Below are 17,228 nucleotides of genomic sequence, written 5' to 3'. Positions count from 1 at the left end.
AACACTAAACTTTTTATCTCTTTCTTGGTCAGAACTCAGGGTTGCTGGTCAAGACTGCTTCCAACTAGACTTGTGTAAAATGGGGGCGCATTATTGGGATAAAAATAGCTCTTAGCTTAACTGGTAGTGAACTTGCTTCATTGCTAAAAGAGGAGGAAGTGAAAAATTCGAAATCAGCAAGGTGTCCTCTAATGAGGACATACAAGTCCTCTCTTCCTTTCTCCAGAAAACATCTTGACATTACATTGTAGCCATAAGGTATCTTGGGAATTGGCAGGAGGAAATAGTGGGAATGGATGTGGTTAGCAAAGGGAGGTGCAGCTGAAAGGACCTGGAGAGAAATGACCAGGAGCGTGTGGGGTTGTGTGGCGCTACGGTTAGAGCCCAGCGTGCGGGCAAACACACAGAGAGGCAGTGGGGCGAGGGTGAGGACATCCCCTGGGAGCAGGGGCCAGTGGGGCATGAGATGGGGCTGCTGAAGGCTGGGTGAGGGTCTGTGTCAAGAGCTGCAGCAGTTCCCACCATGTGCCAGGTCTGTGGGTGTGGATGGAAGAGGGCCGAAAAAGGAAGATGGAGAAGCTACCAGTATTCAGCCCCTACTGTGGGCTAGGCAGGCCCTACCTAGGCAAACTCCCTTTTATTGTTTTAATTAATCCACACCCCTCTTGGATGATGGTATTGTTATTCTCACTTTACAGACGAGCATCAGACAGGTTAAGTGACTTTCCCAAGGTCACAGAGCTAGTGAACTAGAGTCAGGACCTGAAGTCAGGTCCAATACTTCTGGTTTTCCTACTATATCTCAATTGTGGCTTTTTGTAGAGGAAAATAACCAAATAACAATACAACGGATATTCTCTTAATGATGATACACAATGCCACAAGCCACAAGAGAAAAGAGCAAGATCTGAATGGTCAAGTAAGACTTTTCTGGGCTCTCTTACGTCAAGTCACAGGAGCCAATGTCCATTTATTAAGCACTTTATGGTGAATGGTCTAGAAATTGTCTTGGGCACTTTACATGGATTATCTCATTTAAGCCTCATAACCCCCTAAGAGGTAAATGTTATAGAAGACACTGAAGCTCAGAAGGGTCGATTAAGTTGGCCAAGGTCACATAGCTACTAAGTGGCTGAGCTGGAAATGTACCATCTGACCTCTCCTTTCATCTCATCTGGTGCTCGTCTTTGCAAAGAAACATTGGAAGCACATCACTTCCCCCAAACAAGTTACTTCCAGAAAGCACAAGGCAGCCGAGAAGTTTCAACTTATGTTGGATGATCCAGTGCTTCCGTTCCTGAATTAGAATAGCGCCCGCAGAGGCAGGGGTGCATCCTGACACACAGACACAGGGCCTACATCCAGGTCTGACAGTCTGGGTCTGACGGTCCGTGCTCACCACCCTCAGTGGCCAGGCCAGTCCAGAGTTAATCGTTAACTCCGAACTGTAAAAACAGCCATCAACCGTTTTTAACGTCCTCTTGATCTTTACAAGTAATAAATGCCATTTCCCCAAACAGCAAGGGTTCCTTCCATATGTGGGCCTGGCTAACGTCAAGGTCAAGTTCAACTGAAGTTGTTTGCTCTGCTTTTCTTTTAAAAAAATCTTTCCTTCCCCCCAACTGTCCATTCCCCTCATTTTTTGATAATGTGCTCATTGAGGAAACTATCAATAAGCAATAATGGGAAAAAAAAAGACACGTGTATTTTCACCACCCAGAGATAACCACTGTGCTGTTGGACCTCCCAGTCTCTGTACTTGCTTTGCCATTGTAAGATTATAAACTATTTTGGGGGGGTGGAGTGGCAGGAAATGATGCCCCTGGGGATGCTGTCTCAGGCCGTGAACTATCATACTGGCTAGTGGCTTCACAGGGAGCTGATGGGTAGAGACACCACACAGGAACATCTACACGGGTGTGACAGCAGCGACGGCTTCCCACTCGGGCTCCCTGCCACTCTCCCTCACTCTGAGGACGGGGCTGCCGTGCTGCCAGCTGCTCCAGGACGATGTCACTTGGTGGTGAATCCCATGGGAACCGTGTGAGTGAGCTTGGGCGGGATCCCCCTGCTCCCACGGTGAGCTTCAGATGCGAGCGGGGCCCTGGCTAACAGCCCATTGTCCCTCCTGAGACAGCTGGAGCCAGGAGGTCCTGCTACGCCACCCTGGGTTCCTGATTCACAGGAACTGTGGGGTAATAAACACACATTATTTTAAACTGCTATGTTTGGGGGTATCTGTCATACAATGGGTAACTCATACGGTGGTTAAGGGTGGGGGTTCTGGGGCCAGCCTAGCTCAGCTCAGAGCCTGGTTCAGCCGCTTGCCAGTTCTGACACTCTGGGTAAGTAAGCTACTCAATTTCTCAGTCTCAGTTTCGTCTGTCTTATGGAGTTGTAGTGAGGCCCAAATTAGTTGAAGGTAAGCTGGCATTTACAACTAGTCCCCCATTGCTACTTGCCCATCAGCAGGGTAGGAAAGTGCACAGATCTTTGGATCTTTGCCAACATGTGTTTTCTTAAAAAATCCATCCATCCATCTCTCTCTCTCTCTCTCCCCAGATATGCCAAGTTGATAGGCCAAAAGAAAAGAAAAAAATCTCTCTGTATGGTTTTCAAAATCCGGCACAAATGTGCCAAAAGAATTTTCAACTCTGGCAAGGTTGAGTTACTCTGATTTAGCCATTTCTGTTTTTTTTTTTTTTTTTTTTTTTTTTTTGCATTGTGTCTCCATTTCTATACTTGTAAAACAGGAGTTAGGACATTCCCCACTTTATTGTACATATAAATGAGGTGCTCTCGCATGAGCCATTTCTTCTGCTACAAGAAACCTGTGAAGCAGGGAGGGTGTTAGTATCATCCCCATTTTTCTGCCAAGGAAACTGAGCCTGTGCAAGTTCTGCCCACCTGGCTCATGGGTGGTGAATGAAGCCAGTAGCCCAATCTTACTAGTCTTAAGCCTCTTTCCCTGTTGTCTGCCAGGGAAGGCTCAGATGTCCTTGAGAATGACCTTCGCAGGCACAGCTGCCTGTGCTCCAGGCTGGAGCCCCAAGAGGGCCCTGCTCTCTTTTCACTGGCATGTCCTCAGCACCTAGCACAGCGCTCGGCACCTGGTAGGCCGCCCAACAGTCCTAGTTAAGGAAGGACCGACTCTTCCCTGCCAATGGCCCACCCTCGTGCCCGGAGCCCAACATGACTGCATCCTTCTAGTTTCTGTTTGTTTTTAACATTATGATGGACAAACATTAATAGGGTTCTCTGATAACTAAGTGACACAAAACAAAACCTCAAACCCTGCTAATAATGTCCAAGGCTAACAAGGTCAAACACAAGGAAAGACAGACACTGTCCCCCAGAGGGGACAGAGGAGATGTGACGACCAAATGGGATTTGGATCCTGGGACAGAAGGAGGCGCTGAGGGAGAAACTGGCATTGTAACACATTAGCAGTGGGGGACACTGGGTGAGGGCCTGTGGGGGTCTCTCTGTATGTCTACAATCATTCCAAAATAAAATGTTATTTAAAAATAAAACCTGCTAATACTCCCAGGGGAGAGAGAGAACGCTCCTGCTTTTAATGCCAGGATACAAATGCCAGCATTTAACATGCAAACCAAAAGCATAGCCAGCACTTGGTCTTCAGAAGGCAGATGGGACCGTAACAACAAGGGAACACCCTGACGCCCAGCATGTGGCTGAGAGAAGTGGGGACAGCCTGGGGATGCAGGCTGTCCAAAGGAGGCTAGCCTGGTTCTCCCAGAGCTGGACAGAGGCACGTGCAGGAGGGATGTAACCCAGGTTCGGAGCCAGACTGACTGGCAGTCAAGTGGCTGCATGACCTTGGGCGAATGACTTCGCTCTTCTGGGCTTCAGTTTTCTCACCTGTAAAATGGGATTTACACATGGGACTATTGGGAGGGAGCTCTCCTGGGGTCCTGCGAGCAGGGTGCTCGTTGATGAGGCTCACACGGCTAAGCTGCCTGAACTCGGCAGGGCAGAGAGAGATGGAAGCTTCGGAAAGAGGCCACGGCTGCGGAAGGAGTGGAGGCTGCTGCCCTGGGCGGGGTGGGTGGAGGGGAGGGGGCGGCAGGGGGCGGGACATTCTTGGGACGCCACCTCCTGTCCAGTGTTCTTGTGGCACAGCTGGCCTTTGAGTCACTTCCAAGTCTTTTGTAGCTTTCTTGTTTCCTTGTAGCGAGCCTAGCTGTGTGTTTTCCCTGACAGTCCCTGTGGGCACGGCCTGAGCCCTCTGGCTGCTGGGCCACCATCTCCATGCAAGCAGTGTGGCTCCAGGATGGGTCAGCCCCCTGCCCACAGAGGAGCCTGTCCCCCAGCTGAGGACAAGAGCACATGGCGGGCATGGAGATGGCAAGGGGTGGTGATGGGGGCAGTTCTACAGGGGATGGTGGGACAACCCCAGAAGCACTGGCTGGCTGGTCCCTTTATCACCAAGGACTCTTCCAGTCCAGAACCCTGAGTCTGGACTGTGTCTTCCACTAGGCCCAGGTCTTGCCGAGATCCCCCAGGGCTTACCGGGCACAAGCAGGCGGTAGCTGTGCTGGAGGCTGCAGGCCAGCCGCCGGTTGAGCAACATGGAGGCCATGACCCTTTCCTTCAGGAACAGAGACCCTCTTCACACACTCCTGCACTGAAAGAAACCAGAAATGCAGTTTAGGCCAGTGGAGGCCATCCCCTCCTGACCAACTATCCCACCCCACTATTTCCTTACATAGAGTTCTTCTGACATCAAATGCTTTGCTTTTAAATCACACGTGTTTTCATCTGACCTTGACCACATCCCAAGTAGGGTTATTATGCCCATTTTTTAGATGGGAAAAACAGAGAGGGGGACAAAGTTGGCTTGAAATCCCTCTGTAAGCAAGCTGACAAGCTCAGCGTGACATCCACCCAGGGCAGGCAAAGCAAGCCTCTGTTCTGCGTAATGGAAGGACTCAGACGGAGGAAACTTCAGAGCAGATGTCACAGGAATAACTTGATGTGAGAAGCTGGGCACTCCCTCTGCCCTGTTCACACCAGGAATATTGCTTGTCAGGTTCTTGGCTCCCACCTCACAGGTATGCAGTTCTCTCCTGCCCTCAGGCCCCCGCTTAGCTCTGCTAGTGACCGTTTACATCAGGGGTCTGGAACACTCTGCCCCCACCATGGTTTGTTTTCTTTCAGAGCCTCCCTGCACTCCCATTCCCCTTCCCCCAGGCCACCAGTGTGCTCCCTGCACATCTTTTTGTTTGTGGGTCTTCTTGCTAAATCCCTGCTTTGTTATTTCGCACATGTATTTTCAGTTGTATTGTGTTGTATCTCAGAACAATGATAGAACCATTCACTTCTCACTACTACTCATGGGCCCTGTTTCCCAGAGTCCTTTCTGTGTGCTGTACACTGCGATAAGCACTTTACATAGAGTATTATTAATATTTATTATTAATACCCACAACAATGCTATGTGATCCCTTTTATGCCGATGAGATACACATCATGAGACCACATGTCAAGTCTATGCACCGCCCCCTCCACCACCCTTTGCTCCATTCTTGAAGGCCTTAAAGACAGAATCCTAAGCCCTTAAGTGAGCCTCCTCTCTGAGGTTACTCACATTCCCCATTCTTTGAGTGTGTACTTTTTGCCCTAAATAAAGACATCTCACTGCTCAACTTATTGTGTTTTGTCCAGTGGTAAGCACCTTTGTTACTTTGCTATTTCATTTTATTTTCTAGACTTAAGCACTAGATTTTCTTTCTCTTTTTTTCTAGTTCAGATAAGCAGGGAACAGTTACCGAGATCTCTGACTTGGGCTTGCAGATTCTCATCGCCTGGGTGACCCGGATAGGACTGCAGCTGTGCCATCATGCTCTTTAGCAGCCCGCCCCCAAATCTCCTTTCTTTGCCTTGGGAAGTTCTCAGCACATCATCTCGCTCCATCCAGTGCTCTGCGGCTCCCCCAATCCTGGGGTGGTGGGGGCTTAGTTCTCATGCTGTGCAGATTCAAGTGGGCACTGCACGCCAGGTGACCCTGGCTTCAGGAGTTGGCAGGGGATCTGCCCTGTGCCGAGCAGGAGTTCAGTGAGCTTCCCTTCCCCCCTCTGCACTCCCTTGCTCTCTGCTGCCTGCATTCCTGCTGCCATTCCCTGCCACTCTCACTTTAATGAATTCCTTCCTTCCTTACACTCATCTGACACATTCAAGAATTATCTCATCCAGAGTCAAGAACCCTCCCCATCAAGGTTGAGGTTTCACCTAGTGTGCAGGGAGAGACCTCCCCAGACCCAGTTGCCTGGCAACAACTTGGTAAGAAAGTCCAGAAACCCAAATCCACCCATCCCAACATTTATCTAGCTGATTTGAGTGGGTTTCTGTTGCTTGCACACAGAGGCCCAGCTAAGAGTAGAGTTAGAATATCAGACTGTTGAGCCCCAAATCTTGGGAGTGCACTGGGGTAACAATGCCCCTTCTAACTCAGCGCTGCAGGAGGAGTAGGGCCCTGCAGGGTAGTTAAGGATAAAGACTTCCGGTCCAGCCCCTCCAGGGAGGGGGCAGGCACAGGACAGGGTGCAAGTGACTGTAGTCTGAGTCAGCTGGGAGATTCTGAAGGGTAGCTTATCCCCCTCAATTTTCTCAACTGTCCAGTACTACACTGGGTGTCACCCCATTTCGGAGATGAGGACACAGAAGCTCAGAGGAGTTATTATTTGGCTTTGGTAGGAGGGTTGCCTGTGACTGTCTGACACCAAAGCCCTTGTTTTCTACTCATTAATCCCTCAAATAACAAGACACGTAACTGCAGTAGATATGGGGCTGAGGAATACAAATGATCTAGTACTAGAAGAAATGTTATCGAGAAAAGCATGGGCTTGTGACCATAAATTACCTGAGGAACCTACTCTGTCCTCGGCGACTTGGGGCTCTCTCGGTCTGTTGTGGCATCTCTCACTCAAAGCAGGCCTGTTAAGGCAGCATCGTGGGGACTGCGTAGAGCGAGTAGTGGCCGCTGTCTCGCATTTCAAACCATTTGTCTCAAGTGGGGGCACTTAAGATTCTACACCGCTCAGTTCCCATTCAACGTGTTTCTGGAAATGTGAGAATCTCTGCGAACTGGCACATTTAACATCCGAATATTCTGCGAGAGGGAGTGTCACACCTGCACACTTTCAGGTACAGAAACTGTCACCCTGGGAAATAGGTCCTGGGGATATTTTGGTGATCAGCAGTTGAAAAGGACCTTCTAACAAAACCTGATCTCTGTCAGACACTAATTCTCAGCACAATGTTGTTCCAACAGTCAGAAGACTTAGTGTCATTTCGATCACTTTCTCTAGCCCGCTAATTCAGTTGTCAACAATTAATTAGGTGCCTGTTACAGGCAAGCCACTGCATTATTTAGGTACAGGAAAATGAAGATGGATAAAATGCTCCTCTCTTCTAAAGCTCATAATTTAGTGGCAGAGGAATGAGGGGGGAAATGGGAGGCTGCTCTGCCAATCAGGTCAATAAATTCTTAAAATAACCTGGCGAGGCGTGCATATAACATTTTCCCAGTTCATTGTCAACACTAATTCTGAATAAGACAGGATGGAACCATGACTCTTGCTGGTATGAGCAAGGTGCTCTGGGAACACAGAGATGAATTCTGGCAGAGGTGGAGTCACCTGAGCTACACCTTGAAATGTTAGGGGATGTCAGAGGCTCCAGAAGGAAAAGGAAGGCCTGAGAAAATGCTCATAATGTGAGAGGATGTCAACGAACAAGGATCTGGGCACACAGGGAGGGTGGCTGGGACATGACATGAATCACAGAGCAGTGGAAGGGAAGATGAGGGGCAGGAAGAAGCAGGGACCAGCTCCTGAACTCCTGGTCTGAGAGGTGGCTTGACCTTTACGAGTATGGGTTCCTCAGAAAGTTAAGTGTACAATGACCACATGGCCCAGTAATTCCACATCTCAGTATGTACCAAAACACCGAAAGTAGGAACTCACAAATACACATACATGCACCTTCATAGCAGCACCACCCACAACAGCCAAAAGGTGGGAACAGCCCAGATGTCTGTCAATGGATGAATGGATTAAACAGTGTGGTCTATTCACCCAAAGGAGTGGTTACTCTGCCATAAAAAGGAATGAAGTACTGCTAGATGCTACAACACAGAACTTCAAAAACATGACCCTAAGTGCAAGAAACCAGACACATAAGGCTACACAGTATAGGATTCCATTTATATGACACTTCAAGAATAGGCAAATCTACAGAGATAGAAAGCAGACTGGAATGGGGAGGGTGAGGCCTCCCTCACTGGGGTGTGCTGGGAACTGGAGATGATGGGTGTAAGCAGCCTGGCAGACCACAGGCCCTGCAGACGTGGGAGCTTGCTCTGTCTCTGACTCGCTCTTCTCTCTCACGTTCTCTGCTGCTGATGCAGTCACTGTTCCAGAGCTCCGTCGTCTCAGAAGCACGGAGGTTTCTGGGGTCACTGGGCAAAGGGGTCCAGCGGTCTCCCCAAGGACTTGCTCTGGAGCCCCTCGGATGCAAGCCAGTCACAAGGAAGGCTCCCTATCGCTGGCAGAGATGCGCAAAGTGATGACAGTGACAGCCGAGGGCCGGTACCTGGGGGTCCTGCACTGGGGGGGGCCCCTAAACTGCTCTGGGGCAGCCGCCTCGTCTCTCACCTGGACGGGGCCGTGGCACCCTCAGGGACCTCTTGGTTTCCTCTCTTACTCACCCTCCAGCATTTCTACTTGGCCTCCGAACTTCTTTAAGGGTAAATCATCTCGCGTCACTCTCCTGCCTCAAATCCTGCCCATCACACTTAGAAAAATGTGGCCTGAGAGAACGGGGATTGAGTTCTCATTCACTGCGGCACCAGTGCTCAGGTTACGGGGCGAGCGGATGCCGTATTCCGCGCTGTGAACTGGGGATGGTGACACAGGCCTTCTAGGGGGACCCAGGATTCGTATGCAATTAGTGAGCGGGTCTGAATTTCATGTTAGAACAACTTAATAGTAACATTCCTCTCCTGTCAAGTCTGAAGCCACTGTGTACATGACCGTCCACCACAGCCCTCGTTTGGCTCGGGAACCAGGCGGGCCCGGTCCTGGCCTCAGTTTCCTCCTGTGTCACATCTGGGTGTCGGATCACCTCACTCCTGAGGCCCCTTCTGACCTGAGAATAACCCGGAAAGCATGCCGAGAGCTCCCCCATGCCTGCCCTCTGCCTCTGCTGGACCTTGGATTGAACATCTGGGAAGACGTGGGGGTGCCCGAGGGCTCCCAGCTGTGGGGGGGCTTTTGTCACATTGGGGTTTGTGACCAAGAAAAGACTGGGGAAATCCTGGAATCCGAACGGAAGGCCGGTTGGTCACTGGCACTCTTGGTCGCTGCAGCCCCAGATTCCCACCCCCCGTGTTTCCCAGACCTCAGCTTTTTTAGCACAGCACCTTTCTCCTCCCTCAGGTTCTTAGTTCTCCGGTGATACAGACTTAATCATTTTCTCGAAATCAACTTGCTTTTTAAATTTAAATGGTTATTTTCCCAGAACTCTTTCTAATCACCAGCTGTTCCTCTTCCCCACAGTTTCATTAGCTACACATAAAGGTGATTGGGAAAGGATAGAGTACAATCACAGCAGGTCACTCAATGAGAAGCCAGGTCTGGCTGACTGCCCAAAGCTTGGGCCTGGGGCCTGGCCCCTCTTCCTGATGGAAAGGGACACTGGGAGATATTAGAGATATTAGGTGTTAAAGGCAAGCGAGGGGCAAACTGAGACTTTTTTTTCTTTACTGTGATCAGAACTGAGAAAGAATTTAAACCAATCAATTGAATAGGAACGATCAGAATGCATGGCAAGAACAGATACATTTTTGTTCAAGGCATGCAGTGGGCCTCCAATAAATTCCATGTCTTGATGTGTGTCTCAGTCAGAAGGGGTTGCAAGTGCTGGTGTAACCGGACAGCGAGGCCACCAGTCCCTCCCACTGCTCCCTACCGCTTTCCTTTAATTAAAATGCTAACTAGCTCTCTCTGCTCCCTCCGATCTGCCTCTTGCCTTTGGAAGGTGGGATGGGGTGGGGAGAGGCTTGTGCTGCTTTCAAGTCAAGGAGGTCAGAGGAATTGGGTGAAAAGGGGGGAAAAAATCCTTCTTCTTTGCTCCGGAGGGAGGGTAACAGTCATAGAAATATCGGCTGCTGTTTACTGCTGTCCTATTACACGCCATGTCCTGTCCTTCCATATGGAATTTCAGCCTTCTGCGCTCTGAGAGGCACAGAAGGTCAGGGGGTTTTTCCAAGGTCTCAGAGCTCAAAACCCATAGATCAAAAGCCTGGGCTGCTTGCGAGAATCCTCAGGGAAATAGAGGGTTTATAACTTTGAAAGTTAAACGTCTCAATGACACAGGGTGGCTGTCCGGGCAGGTGGCATGCAGGGCATTGAATGTGAAACCTGCTTCTTTTGTCTGCTGTGTGACTCTGGGCATGTGAGGTGACCTCTCTGAGCCTCAGTTTCCTCATCTGTAAAATGGGCATAATACCGACTGAACCAAACTCCTGGGCTAGTAGATAGTGAATTGAGACCTGGAGCCTGGGTCCCTGCTCTATCTCCAGCCCCCAGAGCAGTGCCTGGTGGCAAACAACCACTGAATGAATAGTAAATGCTCGACAATCATCCTGCAAAGATGGTGTCTGCTTCATCTTTCCACTATGCTGTCTCCCAGGCCCTTTGAATACAAAATCTTTACATCCCTCACTGGCTAGAAATGGACCTCCCAGACTTCCCAAAGATGCTCTCCCTCTCATTTTATCTGCTCCTGGGGCCGAGACAAAAGTGCTGGCAGAGGCTCGGAACATTCCTTTCTTGTCTGCAGCCCCAGCTGCCGGCAGACTCAATGGGACACAATGACACACTCAGCCAAGGGGGCTCCGTTGTCAAGGCCAGGGGTCACCATGGCAACGAATAAAGTGGAGCCCTTGGCCTTTGCAGATGGCTTACAGGGCCCCGTGCATGGGGCTGTGACGGACAGACTTTATCTTGGACCTGGCTTCCCTCCTCCAACCCAGCTCCGGAGGCCTCGCTGGCCTCTCCTGCAGCGTGGGCCCCAGCCCGGCCTCCCTGCACTCATGGTTTTCTATTAAGCTGCCTCCTGGGGCATCATAGTCATCAGTATGAGGACAGGGGAATACTGTTCTTGGAAATCGGCAAGTGTTAACTCCTAAAAAAGATGAAGGGTACAGCTGAGAAAGTCACACGAACCAGAAATTGGGTCCAAATGTGCCGTGTATGGGCTGGATGAGTCTGGGCCAGTTGCTCAACTCATCAGGGCCTCACTTTCCTCATCTGTAAAATGGGAAGAAGGAAGCCTACCCCTGAGGTCACGAGGCCCTCCATTTGTTCAGGCCCAACTGAAGGGCGAACAGCATGTACAGGAGATGGCTCGTTGCAGGCCATTTCCTCTGTGTCCAAAGAACCCTCTACCTCGTAGGGAAGGCATTTCTTCTATGGCCTGAGGTGCTGGGAAGGGCAAGGACTGTAGGCACTCACGGCAGCCCTGCTACGAGCCTGCACTTCCAGGTTCCACAAGGGAGAACAGAAGCTGGTGTGCGGCAAGGCCTGCTGTCCTCGCCCACCTGGGACCCTGCCGGTCTGCCCCCTCCACCCCAGGCGAACTTAAATCACACATGCAGGGAGCAGTGAGCACGGACACGTTGTTGCCAAAAGGTGGGTCCCCCGCTAGTCTGTGAACAAAGTGAAGGGAAGGAGAACAATTAAGGCTTGGAATGCAGGCCCCCTGAGTACAGAGACAGAGAGCCGTTGCTCTGAGGGTGGGGCGTCTGCAAACGGATGACCCTGCGAGGGGACAGGGGTCAGAGAGCAGCATCTGGCTGAGGAAGGAAGCTGTGCAGTGCGAAGCCCCCACCCGCGGCCAAAGCCACGGTAGGTCCAACCTTTGAATCTGTGTGTCTGGTTCCCCACATGCTCAGGGCACCCGAGCTGAGCTGCGCATACTGATGCACACAGAACAAAGATGGCCTGGCTCTGTTCTTGGTGACCCTGCATTCCCAGGGCAGGGCCAATGACAAGCAAGCAAGGTCAGTGTGATCAGAGGACATGTTTCCCATTCAGAGAAAACAAACTACTGTAAGGACTCCAGGAAGTGCTAAGTATGCATATACCACAGCTTGTAACAAATGGATCATTCATTTCTTCCAAGGTCTGCTGGGCAGGTGGCCGGGGAGCAGTTTGGTGGTGAGCAGAGCTGTGATGTTTGATTGATGGTATTCCTACTGTCCCCTGGAAATATCTTGACTTTTTAGTAATTTAAGAGGTCTTTCGTTTATATGTGCAAGTAGGGAACTGCTACGATTTAATAGGTGAAGGTCTGACAAGTCAGGGCTTAACACATACCATCTCATCTAATCCCAGAAGGCAGATAGTACTCGTGCAGTATTTTTGGGTGAGAGAATAGGCTCAGAGAGGTTTTGCCACTTGCCGACGAACACACAGCTGGAGATAGTGGAGCTGGATTAGAACCAGGCCTCTTTGGGCTTGAAGGCCAAGATCTGGGTGCATTACCAGGTTGGAGGCTTCAATCCTTGCTCAGAATCTCAGACAATTCAGGCGAATACATGTATCTCTTATGGGAACAAGAACAATCTGCAAGTTACGTGCAGCCTTTCTGAACACTCCCATCTACGGGCCACACATTCATGGTGCCTACAGTCACCCTAATGGCGCAATCCCCACCTGGGTCCACACTTGGCACTTCCGCTACACCCCGACACTTGTCCCTGCAGTCCCTTCCAGGGTGCGGAGGCCCAAATTCTATGATGAGGTCGTCTTATCCCAACCAGTGGGATGTTTGCAGGGAGGAACTTAGGACAGCTCCAGGTAATGAAGAATGCTTCCTGGGTGTTTTAAACACTCATCTGCTGAGTTCACCTACCTTTTCAAGCCCCCTAATTCTTCTAGTCAACTTTTTAAACATTTTTTAAATGTTCAGGGGCAGAAAGCCCTGAAGGGTAGGTCCAAGTTAATGAAAAAGCACTCGGACTCACGGCCTTTTGTCAAAAACAACTCCAACCCCATAGGCAGGCTTACACCTTGCTTTCCACGGGGCCTCAGTGGCTGTCAATCACACGGCCCTGGCCGCACAGTCGGGCCTTCTGGATGGCCTTGGCAGATCCTCGTGCCCAGCCCTCCCTCCCCATCTGGCAGCTTGTTTGTGCAAATGTACTTTGCCCACTTGGGGAGTGCTCGGAGTCTTCCCGCGGGACTCCAGGGGGCAGCTGGCGGAGCCCTGAGCCGTTAACCGCATGCTGATACCTTGTTTAGCTGGTTCAGTGAAAGAGGTGGGGCCTGGAGGGCAAAATGTGGCACGGAAGCACAGGAGCTGGAATACAAATCTGGGGAAGAGGGCTGATCACAGGGCGCTCGTGATGATCAATGTACGAGCGAGGCCAGAAGAGCGTCACTTTTGTTACCCCCTCCCCTCTAAAATCAATCACTTCCCCAGTGTTTTGTCCACACAGAGCCAAGTAAAACTGTGATGGAATTTCTCCTAGGAAGGAGTCCTCACTGGAGGGGAGCCCATTCGGGTGCGAACACCTGGTTCCTTGGCTTCCATCAGGAGGTGTTCTCCACCCTACTCCCCTTTGGGAAAAATGCCTCTATTTTATGACTTTTTGATACTTTTGGGGGAAAACAAACTTGCTAAGTGGAAAAAGCAAATGTCTAAAATGAATACTACTGGAGACATGCAAAAAACCCTCGTCATCCTACAGGAGGAAAGAGAAGACCTTTAATTAAAGCATTTTATTTCTTCACACTTCAAAGCTGACTTTTCTTGAACATTCCCTGGCTCCCTGCTACTCCCTAGGAGTAGCCCAGCTGCTTGCCTGGGTACACAGGTCTCCCTGGGTCTCTGGCCCCTCCCTGCCTGCTGACACTGACCGGTTCACTTTCTGCTCTTTCTTGCCTCCTGGCCCTCTCTCAGGTGGCAGTGTTGGAAAGTCCTTTCCACCCTCGCCTCTGTTTACACTCCCTTAACTCTTGCGCATCTTTTTGGAGCATACCTCTAGCCACCTCCTCCAGGAAGCCTTCCTGACTCTCAAATTCAGGGTTCCATGCCACTCATCTGTATTTCTCCAGCAACCCAACTTCTTTTTTTTTAATACAAATTTTCAAATACACAGAATGAACGTGGCTCTACCCACCATGTATCTTCAACAGTTGTCAACATTTGCCATGTTCATGTCATCTGTGTTCTTTTCCAGTTCACCTGTAATGTGATAATCTCTCTTTCTCCCTTTAGCCTGTGAAATTCCTTTATTCACTCACTCATTCATTCATTCATTCATTCATTCGTGGATTCATTGTCAGGCACAGTATTTCCAGATCGCCTACTGTCAGAAGACGCAGTACTACATCCTAAGGGGGTGGTGGAACCGGACAGCAGAGTCTCTGCCTTCTGCCCTGGTGGAAGGGAGAGAGGACAGAGATGAGGTCACACTATGAGGAGGGGCATCAGCTTAACGTGATCCCGAGCGACTGCTTCGTCTCACACCCCCAGCACCACGTCATGGCTCGGCACATTTTTGCCCCACTCCACCACTTGAATGCCCCAGCCAGGGGTCCCCGTGGCAGCCTGGGTCCTGTGATCACCACAGCAACAGCCCTTTCCTCTCCACGCCCTTGGGCGGGGGCGGAGGCAGGGAGGGCGACCAAGAGGACTGAGGACCCACCCCACCTGCTCAGGACAAAGACCACCCCCTTCTTGCAGTCTGCTCTGAGGATGGCTTTTCAAGTGTGTGAACTCCTGGTCCACAGGACCCAGAAACATTGAGCGATTTTATAAACACTCCCTATCTGGGTTCTTCCGTGTTCATTCCAAGGAACTATTAACACCAAGGTGGGGAAAGAAACACAAAACGAGCAAAATACAAGAGGCTGTTCCCAGCTGCCTGAGGCAAACGTCTAAGGCTCTGTGACTTGGCGCATTTATGGGCCCTGATTGAGCAGGTGTGTTTCCTAGGAGGCCTTTACGGCGCACCTGAGTAACCCACCTGAGTAACCCGTTCGCAGGGGAGTCATGGAGGGCAGTCCCGCAGGGAGGAGGTGGGATGAGGAGGCCTCTAAGTCCTGGTCCCCAGCTGAGATCTCGGGAGGAGTCCACAGGGGGTGCCCGCCCAGAGGGAGGGGCTGGCCCCAGGACCTCAGAGGCTAGGTTGGGCCAGCCTGGGCCTGGAGAGCAGTGTTTGCTTACCATCCTGTTCCCAGGGCCCATAAGGGTGCCTAGCAATAGCAGGTGCTAAAAAACAGCCTTGTCATCAGATGTGATAGTGGAAAGTCTGTCTCTGAATCTTGTCCATCAGATTAAAACAATGTTTCTCACCATTTTTTCATTATCATCTTCCTAAGAACTCATTTTAGACAAATCTCCCATGAAAATTTAAATCCTCAAGTTATACTATTTATTTGATTATGTACTGTAGGTATAACCTGCGCTTTCCTCATAAACAGTAAGATTTTTTCTTTGTCTCCCATGAATCAACTCGTACCCTTTGGGGGGCAATATTGATGTCATTGAGGATTCTGGGATTAAGAATGCACTTGCTATGTGCCAGCTGCTAGGCATTTGCTCTGCTTCACCATACTTCATGCTAACAGTCTTAAATCAACCCTACTGCACAGATCAGACTGAAATTCAAAGAGGGTGAGTGACTTGTCCCGTGTCACATAGCTCATAAGCTGCAGAGCCAGAAATCACAACCAGGTCCACGAGACCCTAAATCGAACGCTGTTGTGCATCAGTGCAGAGAAGTTAGGTAGCATGCCCAAGCTCATCCCCCGAAGAACAGGTGACTTGGGACTTTGAATTCCTAAGTCAGTCTGGTTCCAAGGTTCTTTCTGTCCACTATGCTTTCTTGCAAATACCTTTAGGCCACTTGACCAACAATCTGGGTATACAAATCAGAAAGAGAAAAAAATAGCTGGCTAGCAGCAATGACCCCAGAGAGAGAGGTGCCTGATGGATTTTTGGGGAAGACCTGGGTCTAGGCTAGAGCACTAGGGCTGGAGTCTGGTTAAAATAACCTGGAAGTTGATCCACAGGTCATTCTGAAATAACAGATAATTTGGTCTAAGGCAGCGCTGTCCAACAGAAATATAATGCAAGCCTTGAAGGTGAGCTGTATAAGTAGTTTTACATTTTCTAGTGGCCACATTAAAAAAGCAAAACCAGGCAAAGTTAATAATGTATCTTATTTAACCCAGCATATTTAAAATATAATCATTTTAATATGTAATCAAGATGATTATCAATAGTATATTTTTCATTCTTTTTCTTTTTTTGTGTGAAGTCTTCAAAATCTGATGTGAATTTTGATGCTCACAGCACATCTCAGTTTGGGCCAGCCACATCTCACAGGCTTGACAGTCACACGTGGACAGCAGGTGCCATACTGGACAATGTGGGCTGACGTATTGTGTCCAGGTTGCAGTGTGGCTAAAGCAATGAACGATCTGATCCACTGGATTTCCACTGGCTGCCTGGGCTTGTCTGAGCTGTGATGCAGTAACAAGTATTTAAGCCTACGAGTTACTCCCAATGGGGTCTGATAAAAATGGTGTGCAGATAGGACTGGCTATGTGATTTGGGGGACCTTGTGCAAAAAAGTGAATATTCGAGGCCCTTTGTCAAAAAATGATTAAGAATTTCCAGATGGTGCCAGTAGAGTATTAACCATGTTTGGGGCTTTTCTGAGTGCAGGGTCCTATGTGACCACCAGGTCTCCAACCTGCGAAGCCTGCCCTGGGTGCAGAAGAGAAGGACCCTCCAGTGTATCCATCACTGGCCAAGGGGGAGGGCGCCGGGGTTACCAGAACAAGAGTAACAATGACAGCGACCGCCAAAACTGACTGACCACTTAACTTTGGGACAAACCCTGTGCTGAGCTCCTTTGGTTTGCAGAGCAACCTTTGTAGTTACAATAATTATCCACTCTTAGAATCACACACACACAACCAAAAAAAAAAAAGAAAGGAGGAGGAGGAAATGGGAGCGCAGAAAGGTTAAGTGACTTTGCCCAGTGGCACTCAGCCATTCAGTAGCTGAGCCAGGACACAAACCCAGACTGGCTCTAGATCCAGCGTTCTTAACCTCTACACCACAGTAAAGGGTTGAAGTCGCTCAGACTCAAACCAGAAGTGATTCTACTAGAGGTACAAGAC

The 17,228-nt window shown here is 49.9% G+C and overlaps 1 protein-coding gene across 3 annotated transcripts in view; it reads right to left on the bottom strand.

Moving 5' to 3' along the window:
• Positions 1-17,228, bottom strand: part of ABAT (4-aminobutyrate aminotransferase) — a 74,572-nt gene that overhangs the window by 30,213 nt on the left and 27,131 nt on the right. For 2 of the 3 annotated variants that reach the window (XM_037020804.2, XM_073214731.1), the window contains exon 2: positions 4,534-4,648. In XM_037020804.2, the coding sequence (XP_036876699.1) occupies positions 4,534-4,603 (70 nt within the window). In that variant the 5' untranslated portion in view covers positions 4,604-4,648. The remainder of the gene's footprint in view (positions 1-4,533; positions 4,649-17,228) is intronic. The other variant, XM_037020811.2, reaches the window with a different exon arrangement.

The sequence above is a fragment of the Manis javanica genome, chromosome 10, assembly GCF_040802235.1.
Source record: "Manis javanica isolate MJ-LG chromosome 10, MJ_LKY, whole genome shotgun sequence".
Taxonomy (NCBI): domain Eukaryota; kingdom Metazoa; phylum Chordata; class Mammalia; order Pholidota; family Manidae; genus Manis; species Manis javanica.
This window is presented reverse-complemented; position numbering and strand designations above follow the sequence as displayed.